This window comes from Drosophila melanogaster, chromosome X (assembly GCF_000001215.4).
Source record: "Drosophila melanogaster chromosome X".
NCBI classification, from domain to species: Eukaryota; Metazoa; Arthropoda; class Insecta; order Diptera; family Drosophilidae; genus Drosophila; species Drosophila melanogaster.
The window spans coordinates 13845948-13857691 of NC_004354.4; the positions used below are offsets into that span (position 1 = coordinate 13845948).

Sequence of the window (11744 nt, forward strand, 5' to 3'; positions counted from 1 at the left end):
GGAAAGCGAGGACATGAACCAGCATTATTTATATGTGCAACTAAACACATCCGACAGCACTGGTTAAGTGCGCGCTTAAATTTGAATTTGTTCAACTCAATTGAACTTTGCAGTACTCCCCCTACTTTGTGTTAGCTAAAACAAATTTTGTTTTTTTTTTTTAAATGTATTTTATTTGCTTGTTGTTTCTTTTTATAATGTAATGCATAAAAATGGTGGTGTTTTGTTTTGTTTTGTTTCATAAAATAAAACCAATAAACATTTCACTTTACTAGTGGAATACAAATAAGTTTACTTGTACACGACAAATAGTTTTTTCTTGATTTTCACATTTAATTTTTGCATTCATTAATTGAGTGGCAAAAAAAAAAAATGTTCGTGTTTCTCCTTCTTTTCTTTTTTTTTTTTTGGTTTTCTTTGGTTTAGTCGTCGTAAATGTCTTTGTATAAGGAAACGCAAAAGATCTCCGAACAAGTTTGATTTTTGTTGCTTGTTTTAGTTCTCAGTTTTTACTTGGTTTCATTTTATTGGAACGGCTTTATTGAACTTTTGTTGTTGTTGTTGTTGTTGTTTGGTTGCATATAAGTAATATTTGTTTATCGTTTCCCTTTGCATTTCGCATTAAAAACATTAATTCTTTGGCAGGCATTGCATTTCGTAGTTTTGTAAAAGTTTTCCTTCTAAATCGTTCTCAACGCAAGATTCGAATTCGAAACCGAAAAACGTAAGATTCGAAATATCTGAGAGATGTGAAAAAAAATGGTTCATTTAATTTGATTAGTTCCATTTCAAATATTTTGGTTTTCCATTTATGTCCTGTTCAATTCATTACAATTTTGATTTTGTTATCAAATACACATCAATACGTTGGTAGTTTAAAAATTGTGTTTTCTTTTTTGCGTTTTCGCTTTGTTTTTGGTTTTTTTTTTTGATTTTGTCTTGTTTTGTTTTTGTGCTAAATTACATTTTAAAAATATGCTTAATATTTTTTGTTTTTTGGTTTTTTTTTCTGCTTATTTTGTCGCCTTAGTTTTTTGGTTTTAAGTCAAAGACACGAAAGTGAAAGAGGTTTTTGTTTTTGGTTTACGTCTGTTTGCTTAACTTATTATTTTGTTTACTCTGGGTTTAGTTAATTTTTTAGTGTAATGTGGCTTTGCATGCGCTTAATTTTAAAACACCGAGAGTTTGCTCAAAATTGTTAATGTTTTTTGCTTTTCTTTCCGAATGAAGTTTTAAATATCGAAATATATATGTATATATATAAATTTTTCGTGTGTTTTCGCTAATTTTTCTTGTTCTTGTTAATTTTATACGTTTTGCCATTGTTTTATTGTATTTTTTTTTTTGCATTTCCTTTTCCGTTTTTGCTTTTTTTGTTAATTTTATTTTTGGTTTAAAAACACCGAAAGCTTAAAATTTAGAGATTTTCCTAAAGTGTAAATTTTTTACAATTTTCCCCAATACATCTCTGACCGTTTTCTGCTGTTTGATTTCTGTTTTTGTTGTGGTTGCGGTTTGTTTCGTTTTTTTTTTTTATCTGTGGTGTCTCGATTTTCTGTGTCAACGAAGTAAGGTTGAATTGAACCGAATAAAATAACCCACTACGCTTTCCGTTCACATTTCCCGTAAAAAACCGTTAAAACTGTAGAATAGAAATCTGTTTGCTTGTAAAGCATATTGCTAAGCTCCTTCCGCTTCCGTTATCGTTCCGTTTTTCTGTTTCTGTTTCTGTTTCCGCTTCCGTTCCCGTACCATTTCCGTTTCCTCCGCCTTCGTTTCCGTCCCCTGCTCTGCGTACCGTTCAATAAATAGGTTAAGGAAAAAACTGTATCACATTTTCAATTACGTCTTTGTTCGTAGCACCTTCATAAACATACACTCAACCCACCTGACCCCTAACCCATGACCCCAGACCCCCTCTCTCTCTCTTTCTCTCCCGTTCCACCCCGCCTATGTACAGACCTCTAACCTACCATACAGTTGGAGAAAAAAATTGCGCTTCGGATTTTATCACAAAAATAATTACAACTCTGTGCGAATGCACCAAACTCTACGCCCTGCCACGCCTAAACTAACATTGCTTCTAAGTCCCATCTGTAAACCTTAAACTTGACGCGATGCGTCTCGAATTGGTTCCATTAATTCCCTTTCCACCTTTCGCACCCATATTTTCATATTTTCCCCTACTCTCTCCCCTTCCCTCGTCCACTGTGCACTCGAAGAACTCAAATGAATCTATAGTCCATACTTTGAAGTGAAAAATATAATGTTGATTGCAATTCCCCGCCGATTTAAAGCAACCCAAAGAGGCACCTAAAACTATGCGTGGAAATCCTTCACTTCGTCCTTGCAGACTGGAAAATCAAAGGAGATTTCGCATCTGAACCAACCATTTAACCAGTTTTTTTTTTCCTATTCAAAACTGTAACTGTAGTAAAAGTTGTTGTTGGGTTTGATGAAAAATGTTCGTATTGTAATTGGTGGTGAGAATGTCGATGAGATGATGATGTCAAAAATCAGTCTCTATTGCAATTTGTTCTATTTTATGTGGGCTTGCTCTATTTCTGGTTCTCAGTAAAAGTGTTAAATATTTTATTCGAATTGTTGCATCTTTGATTTTAGTTTTCATATTTGTTTTCATCATTTTGTTTTGTAGTACACCTTAGAAAAATATCACATTCTTTCTTCGTTCGTTCGAGAGACATTTTTATGTGCTTTTTTTTTTTTTTTGTTTGTTTTTGTTTTACACTCTTTGTTTATTTTGCTATTTCGATTTGTATGTATTTTTAAAGTTTTATTTACACATTTAGGTTTTCCTTTGCACGACTAAAATATATAAAATTTAAAAAATATTTGATTGAGGTCATTTCAGAATTATTGCTAAGTATTTCCTCCCATTTGCCCAAATTGCCACACCAGCTTTTCAACTCCAGCCATTCAACTCCGATGCCATTCAATCGCTTAACAACTCGAATTTGATCTAAAAATGTTTTCCTTAGTTGCATCTTAGGTTTCGTATAATTTGTAGACACCGAATCTCTTGTTTATGTATATATCAAAAAAAAAAAAAATATGTTTTGAAACATTTTCCATTGTTTCCATTGTTCATAAACCTTATAAACCCCTATAAATATTTAAAGAGACACGACAGCTAAAGTTTAGAGCTTAGGTGAGAGAGACTGTTGAGAGAGTAGGAGAAATAAATACAATTTACTTTAGTTTTGGTTTGGTTTGGTTTAGTTTCCTTTAGTTTGCTCACAACATCAACAATGAAATATTATACTTTATAGATTTTGTTTGAGGGACTTTTGTCTGGTATTCTGTAAAAATCTCAAAAAGACGCCTAACACCGAAAAATATATTGCATGTACTACATTTTATGTTTATTATGCTTCTGCTATCCATCTTTCATTTTCGTTTTTGCAATCGCCTTCGTTTTTTTTTTTTTTTGTATATTTTGTGGTTTTCTTTTTGAAGATGGTATCCATTTAATGTATTTACATACATGAGTTAGTTGCTGTTAACAATTTAATTGGTTTTAGACAAGTTAAAATTGTTTTCCATCGTAACGAAATCGTCGTTTCATTTCTTTCCATTTTGCTCAACACTAAAATCAAAGTGTATCCAAAACTGATTAAAATGATTTTGACTACAATATAGAACATTGTTATATGGGTATGACTTTTCCATTTTCCATTTTCCTTTTCTTTTTTTTTTTTTTGCAAGTGAAACCTTGAAATTGTCTTAATTTCATGAAATCGTAGTTTTATTTTTGTTAAATTGTATTATTACGTTTAAAACTTTCATGTATTTTGCTAAATGATCTGGGGACACCCAAGCACTAAAGTAACTGATGTGGTTTGAATCAGGATAATAAAGCTTGCGGTAGGACTTTCTCTTTAATTATACTAGGAATTGCGACAAGATAAACATTATGTGTAATGCATTTCGCGAAATCCATATTAAGTAAACTACAATACATATGTATGTATGAAAATATGAAATAAATGGAATAAATATCCCTATTTTGGGTGTCCCTGGTGGTGAGTGTACGTGTGGGAGTGGAATACCATTAGTTTTTTTTTATATATATGCTAGAATATATATTTTTGTTTGGTTGAGTTGCTTCCGCGTATTAGTCAAATGAACAACATTTATATTTGATTTTTTTTTGGGCTTTTTGGGGGTTTTTAGGTTTTGTTTCAAAATATGCACGTCATGTGTATAATATGATGTTTGTATATAATGTATGTATATATATCTATTTATATAAGTAATAGACACCGAAAACCACGTGTACATTTATGTATCTGTATATAGATATATTCTATGTATAATATTTGGATTTCTTTGTTATGCTTTTTTTTTTCTATCCATTTCCGTCTTATTTGGAATTTTCGCATCGCTTTCGCCTGGTTGTTGTTGCTGCACTTTAAATCTAGGTATATCAATAAATATTGTATTTAAAAATGCATTAATTTGTAATGCCAAAAGTTTTCGTTGTTGAATTTTGTAATGTAATTTTCTGTTACACGTATTTTCCTGCATGTTGTCAATGCCTTAAAAAAACTGCCTACGTGGTAAATTTGTAATATAGGTATATGTATGTATATACGAAATAAGAGTCTTAAATCCCTCCAATTTTTGGCTTAAAATCAATTTTTTTTCTCCTTCCGCTCTGAACATTCACAAAAAAAATTCCAGTACTCGCTATTCAATTAAATTTCGCCTTAATTTTGATGGTGATTATTTTTGCATTTTATGGTTTTAATAGGTTTCCTTTCTTTTTTTTTTCTCTTTATTTTTCATTAACATTTATTTGCACACGCACACCTAAGAAAAAATTACTTTAGCTTTACTGGTTTCTTTAGTTCAGTTAATATTGCTTTCCTTTTTTTTTGGGTTCCTTAAATACATTAAACGTTTTTGTATCTTACCGAAATGGAGTATTTATGACACAATTTGTTTTGCCCCTCCACTATTCTTACCTTAGTTTCCTAAAATTCTTTTAAGGCGCATTTTCAACTATAAACATACAAAATAGTGGGTTAACCAAGGAAGTGAAAATCGACGGATGGTTTCATATCGACGGATGTGCCCGAGATGGTTAAACAATAATGTGTTCGTTGCAAAAAACTTTATTAATAAATACTATCAAATAATAATTCCAAAATAATAAGTGTTTCCAAAAAAATTGATAATAATAAGAGTGTCATAACTGTAATAATATTCATACAAATAATTCATTCACATACACAGCTCACAGCTTGTTGTTGTTGTTGTTGTTGTTGTTATTGTTATTGTGCTTAAAAACTTAATGTAGAGCTTGGAAAAAAATAAAAGTAAAAATAAAGTAAAACAGAGTTTTTCAAATTGATTTCGGCATTTGTGATGTGAACATAAAAAAATTAATATTACGATTTAAAAAAAAGAGTAACTTAAGATAGTAAGATTACAAATTTTGCATTATACTTGCTGGTTTTTGTGTTTTTTTTTTTTTACAAAAGGCAGTGTTTGATTTCTGTTTGTGGTTGCAGTTGCAGTGTAGTTGTTGTTGGAAAATAAATAGTAATTCAAGTAGAAATCGAGAACCAAAGAAAGGTAATTCTATAATAAGTTCCGCTCAAAAATTCACATCAGATTATCAGTAATAATAATAATAATAATAATAATGAACTAAAACTATAACATTTGCTAGAGGCCCTGATCTTTGACGGTTCACATACTGACACAATCGAAATTGAAAGAACTTATATCATATATATCGAGAAAATAAAGTGATTTGTTGTCTTTTCGCTACAATCAAGTTATAATAATTAGGCAAAGTATGTTGTTGCTAAAAAGGCATAACTCAAGGTGTGCGGTTAATTAGTTAAACTATCACATAACATATATATTCCAAGGCAAAAATATATATTCGCTAAGATTGAACACTTAAGTTTGGAGAGAGAAAATGTAGGCAGAACTGTGTTGCTGGAGAATAAATAAATTACAAAAAATAATCGAAAATCGGGGATCCCACATCATGCTCGATATATACGATATACGATGCATGTGGATCCCCTTTGGATGGTAGATCTCCACATGCGCTGAATCGGTTTCTATCTGTTTTTCTCTCTTGCTATCGCTATCGCCAGCGCCATCTCTCTCTGTCTCTGTCTCTATTCTATATCCGTCCCTATCTCTAGGTCTATCGCTATCTCTATCTAACTAACTATTTTCTAGCCCTCTCCGATTGGTAAATTAGGATTAGTTAACGCTTCGCTTTCAGCTTTCAGCTTCTATGTAATCATACGCTTTGACAATTCCTGTCTAGACTCATTTCGTTACGGGATATATGTATGTATGTTTGTATAATTATTATTTGGGGGCGTGTGGATCGTGTGTGGACTGCTTGTGGATTGTGTGGGCTGTTTTCGGTGTGGTTAGTTGCTTCTCTTTAATATTTAGTTAAATTATGAGGTACTTGAAACTTTTTGGCACAGTGAAAGTTTTCATTTACTTTACTTCTACCACTTTACTTTGATTTGTTCTCAGTGTTTGTTTTTTTTACTTTCCACTTTTTTTGGTACGGCAATTCTCATTACTCTCCTTATTGCGTTAGACATTTATTAAATACAAAAAACTTCGAATTCTACCCTTCTACGCATTTGAGTTTTTCGGATTCATTTCTTCACTTTTTTTTTTTTACACTTTAATTCGATGTTCTTGGTTCAAGGTTGCTTGTTGTTTTATTTTTTGATTTTCCTGTTTGGTTGTATGTATGTGTCTGCTAAACTAAGTTAAAAATGAAGCAAATATCGGTTGAGAAATCATTTTGGGCTTTCTCTAGTTTATTGTTTTTATTGTTTAATTGCACATTTCGTTTCCAGCGGATGGACGATGCAGCAGCTGCAGGATTGCCAGCACCGTCCAATTTCTCTATTGCTTGCCATGGTTGCCATCGCTATAAACTATTCTTGCCTGTTTAGCTTGTTTGTAGGTTAGTTAAAACTTCAATGTTCTTCTCTTGTTGTGATCACAGTTAGTTTTGTGTTGTTGTAGTTGCATGTATGCAGTTGCAGTTTTAATTGTAATTGCTATTGGTAATTGTTAATTGTTGCTATGTTTGTTTTTTATTTAGTTTTGTTTTGCTTTGATTTGCCTTGCTTCGCTTTGCTTTGCTTTGTATGTATATAAATTAAACTATTGACGGTGGTAGATCCCATTCGTATCTCCTAGCTTTACAATAATCCTATAAACCAACTACGCCTCCATACTGAACATATGTGTATATTATCGGTCAACCGAAGAATAAATAATGCTTGCACTTGCATCGTTGAAACATTGTTTTTTACATGTAGTATTTAGTGGTTGGCCTAGTTCCAGTACAGTTGCTGTACTAGAATTAACTAAAATCCCATATCGCTTATTGTTTTCTGTGGTAGGTAACAGAGTTTACTCAGTTATTGCATTGATCCTTGCAAAGTTAGTTTCCTCTCGTTTGCTCGGCTTTTGTTTGTTTTGTACAAATTGTTGCTAGTTAGCTTCTATAGATCGGTGTAAAATTAAATATATTTTATCTATTGTGTATATCAACGGCAGATCTGCGGTACTTCATTTGTTTCGGTAGAAAATACAGACTATTTTGTTTAATTGGTATTGCAGTGTCGTCTGATGCTATTTTTTGTTTGTGGCTGTTTCGTTAATGTTATTGTTATTAGAAATTAGAAATAATTTGTCTCACAGAACCAAGTCGCATTTCGTTACCATCTGCACTTAATCATAGTTGTAGAAAAACTTAATCTTGTGCTACGATAATAATTATAATCCGTAATTATAATCGTAAACCTTACTCCACACATAATATTTATATTTTAGAGAGATAGGTGTATATTCAGAATCTTAAACACTTTAATACCCGTGCTAATTAGTTGCCCGTCATTTTGTTTTTCTCTAGCTTGCACCAAAAAAAAAGAAAAAAAAAACAAAAAACTCTAGCGAAAAAATGTGTCTTACATCGATCTAATCGTAGAGCTTCTGGTAATAATAGGATTTATACACAACGGCTTTGTTATATCCTGTATTTAGTGTGTGTGTTGGTGTGTGAGCGTGTCTGATCATGGAGCTGGTTCCTTATCTGCGTAGGAGCCGTCTCCTACGCGCCTCATCTCAGCGCGGCGCATTGTGAATGTGTGTGGTCAGGTGCTTCGATAGATAGTCCGCCCGTGCGAAGCACTTGCCGCAGGACTCGCAGTGGTAAGGCCGCTCGCCGGTGTGGATCCGCAGGTGGCGGGTCAGATCCGACTTGCCACCGAAGGCACGTCCGCAGAAGAGGCACACGAACGGCCTTTCGCCGGTGTGCTTGCGCACATGCAACTTCAGATTCTCCTTGGAGCGCACACACTTGCCGCAAAAGGGGCACGCGAATCGCGAGGTGGCCGGTCTGAAATCGAACGAAACAGAACATTAGTCGAGCTATTTAGAAATTTGTTTGTGGGTCATTTCATATTGCGCATAAGAATGGGTAAATCGAATACATTTTATACATCTCTTTTAGATCAATATTTTACTAATCTTTTAGACATAATACGATCAAACTGGTCTCGCCCCCATAATATGCTTAACTAATATCCGTTAAGTTAAATCATACCACTCATTCCAAAATTGCAATTTAACAATATTACTTATACGCCGTGTGGTCTTAAGGGATCAAAAGACTCACCGCTTGTCCCTCTGTCGCTCGGCGGCATCCACGCGCAAGAAATTGAGGATGGATGCCTCCTGCGGATTGAGTCCCAGGAACTGCTCGTTCGGAATGCGCTCGGCGTTGATCAGGGATGTGAGCGAGCTGAGGGAACTTATGCCGCCGCCCGCACCGGAGCTGCCTGCTGAGCCAACGTTGCCGCTGCCGGGTGCACCACTTCCGGTTGCGCCGCTTCCGGTGGCGCCAGAACTGACCTGTGCCTGGGCAGCGGCCACAACGGCAGCGGCAGCCGCCGAAGATGAGGAGCCGGCGGCCGAGGTGGCCACCAGTGGCAGTGAAACGTGGCCCAAGTGGGTCGGCAGCTGCGACTGCGGATTGTGGTGCTGATGCTGCGCCTGGTGGTGCTGCTGTTGATGGTGATGGTGGTGGTGGTGGTGATGATGGTGTGGATAGGAGGGATCCGTTTCCAAGTGGTGCAGGCGCGACTGCATCATACGTGGAATAGAAGGTAAGTAAAAAAAATTGTAAATTAATTTCACATCTCTTAAGATTCTCTACAAAAAGAAGGTAACTTTTGATGACGATATCGAGAACTACTTACCCGCTTGTTTGTACTATGAATGCCGTCGGAGCTGCTTATGTTCGGCTCGGTGGCGCTGGTGGAGGCCGAGGCCGAGGAGTTGTTGTCCTGGTAGAGCATCGTGATGCCCGCGGAGTCGACGGTGTTGTCCTGTTCGTGCTCCTCGAGGTCGTTGGCCCGCGACTCGGCGCTCTGCTCATCGGCGGTACCCTCGCGTTTCACATTCACGCGCAGATCCTCACCCTCGTCGGCCAGCATGGGCTCCTGCGAGCTGGTGACCACATCCTGGTCCACCGAGGTCACCGATCCAGAGGCGGAAACGGAAGTAGGTGCCGCCACCGAGACGGAAATCGCCGATGAACTGGGTCCCGAACCAGATCCGCCCAGTCGTCCGATCACGCCCACGCTCTTCTTGCCATGGAGTCGCTCGAGGGCATGGTTCAAGCGATGCTTCTTGAAGCTCTTCAGGTAGCGAAACTGCATGCCGCACACGTCGCAGGTGAAGAGCTTGTCGGCCGGCAGACGAGCACGGTGATTTTGCTCCTTGTGCTTGGCGTAGGCGCTGCGATAGCGATACGACTGGCCGCACTGCTCGCAAATGAACGGTTTCTCCTCGCCGGGACCCACATGGGGATGTTGGAGGGCCGCGTGCTGCTCCAGCAGCCACACGTTCGGAAAGTGGGCATTGCAGACCACGCAACGGGTCTCCTCCTCGATGGTCTCGCCGGTGATTCCCGGGCCGGTCGATCCTGTGCCGCCGCCCGACGAGCTGAAAAGCGAGGAGCACGTGTCCGAGGGACTCTTCAGCATCTGGCTGAGCTGCTGGGTGAGTAGCGGTGGCGTGGACGAGGTGGACGACGAGGAGCTCTTCTCCTTCAGATCGGAAGCACCACCAGAGCCGGCTCCGGCTAACAAAAGTTGGGTATACTGCCTAAGACCGGCGGCATCAACAATAACACTGCCCGATCCCGTACCCGAACCAGAGCCTGATCCCGAGCCCGCCAGGATGGGAGTGCGACGCTGGCGCTGCAGCAGCTGCTCCAGCGACTCCTTGTACAGCTGGGCACTGCGTTCGCTGGGCAGCTCCATAATGGTCACCTCATCGCTGTCCGCCGAACTGCGCTTGCAGCTATCCTCCCCAGAATCATTGGACATGACTGTGGTGGAGCTGGTGGCCATTTGCTGGGGCGAAGGCGACGATTTGGCACCCTTACCCTGCTGCTGCTGCTGCTGGTAGAAGGCGGTGGGCGTGGGGTAACGCAGGTTGAATGACGCTCCTGCCGTAGGACTTCCACCCAGACCACCTACGCCAGATCCTGTTGCTCCGCCGGTTTGAGGTTGCTGCGGTTGCTGTGCGTGCTTGTTGTACTGAGTGTCGCCGGATCGGCTGGCACTCACCTGACTGGTCGAGGAGGCTGTGGTCGCCGTCGCTGTGGCCGTTACCATCGGTTGACCAGCACCCGGTTGGTAGTCCTTGGTCAGCAGATCGCTGAGCGTCGTGAAGCGGTGCGGAAAGTCCTTGGGCGCCGTCAGTAGTCCACGTGTCCTGCGAATTAGCAAATTTTTATGGTTAACACTTTTTAGTTTATGTGATTTATTCCGAATGTATTCAGTTTCCTTTTCAAATCGCAATGTTGCTGTCAAAGCAGTAACTCAATTTTTCGATTAATCTTTCGATCTATCTTTGGATTAATCTTTTGATTAATCGTTCGATTAATCTTTCGATTAATCTTTCTTTTTCACTCCTCTAACCATTTCATTGACTCACCTGAGGGCCTCCTCTGCCAACCAGGTCTGATGATGCAGCAGGCTGAGAATTCTGGACGGATCGATGTCGAAGAGGCTCAGGCCGAGGGGCGAGAAGGGGAAGGCGAAGGGTGTGGGGCAGCGACTGGCGGCCATGGCGCTCATTGGGGAGCTGAAGTTGCGTAGCAGCTGTGGGATCAGAAATCGGTATATATAGTCGGGTTCTGGCAGTACAATCTATATGCTGTTGGAGTGCAGTGCCTATATTTTACTGCTTTATATGCTTTCTTTTGTTTGAAGGGGACTAGGGGGTCAGAAGAGTATGGGGCAGAAGTGGAGTTATCCTTAGAACTCTAAGCTGACGAATAGGAGGAGCTGCTAGTCCACCTGTCCTAGGGATCGAAATCTATATGCTGCAGGAGGAGAGGGGGGGTGGGGTGGGGTTTCGGCTACATTATCAACTCATGCAAGGCAACTGAAGACAAGGCAAGCAAACACTTAGAAGCTCACACAAAAAGACATCTAGATGTGAAGAGAACAATCTGGCATTTGGTGGGCAAATCAAAGTACGGAGGAGACGAAACGATAATTCGATAGTTAGATAGATAGATTGTTGAAAAAGCTGTAGAGTAGTGGATAACATATACTTACATAGGTGACTGCTATTTGCGTTCGGTCATGAGTACGTTTTGGAAACAAAGGATTACTTAGGCTACGATCAAGACTTGAGAC

At 38.7% G+C, this 11744-nt stretch overlaps 1 protein-coding gene across 2 annotated transcripts in view; it reads right to left on the minus strand.

The window, feature by feature from the left end:
- Nucleotides 1–168: 168 nt before the first annotated feature.
- mamo (maternal gene required for meiosis) overlaps nucleotides 169–11744 on the minus strand; it is a 144412-nt gene continuing 132836 nt past the window's right edge. The window contains exons 8-11 of one of the 2 annotated variants that reach the window (NM_132704.4): nucleotides 11035–11201; nucleotides 9288–10812; nucleotides 8705–9171; nucleotides 169–8425 (exon numbers count right to left, since the gene is read on the minus strand). In NM_132704.4, the coding sequence (NP_572932.2) occupies nucleotides 8152–8425; nucleotides 8705–9171; nucleotides 9288–10812; nucleotides 11035–11201 (2433 nt within the window). In that variant the 3' untranslated portion in view covers nucleotides 169–8151. The remainder of the gene's footprint in view (nucleotides 8426–8704; nucleotides 9172–9287; nucleotides 10813–11034; nucleotides 11202–11744) is intronic. The other variant, NM_167387.5, reaches the window with a different exon arrangement.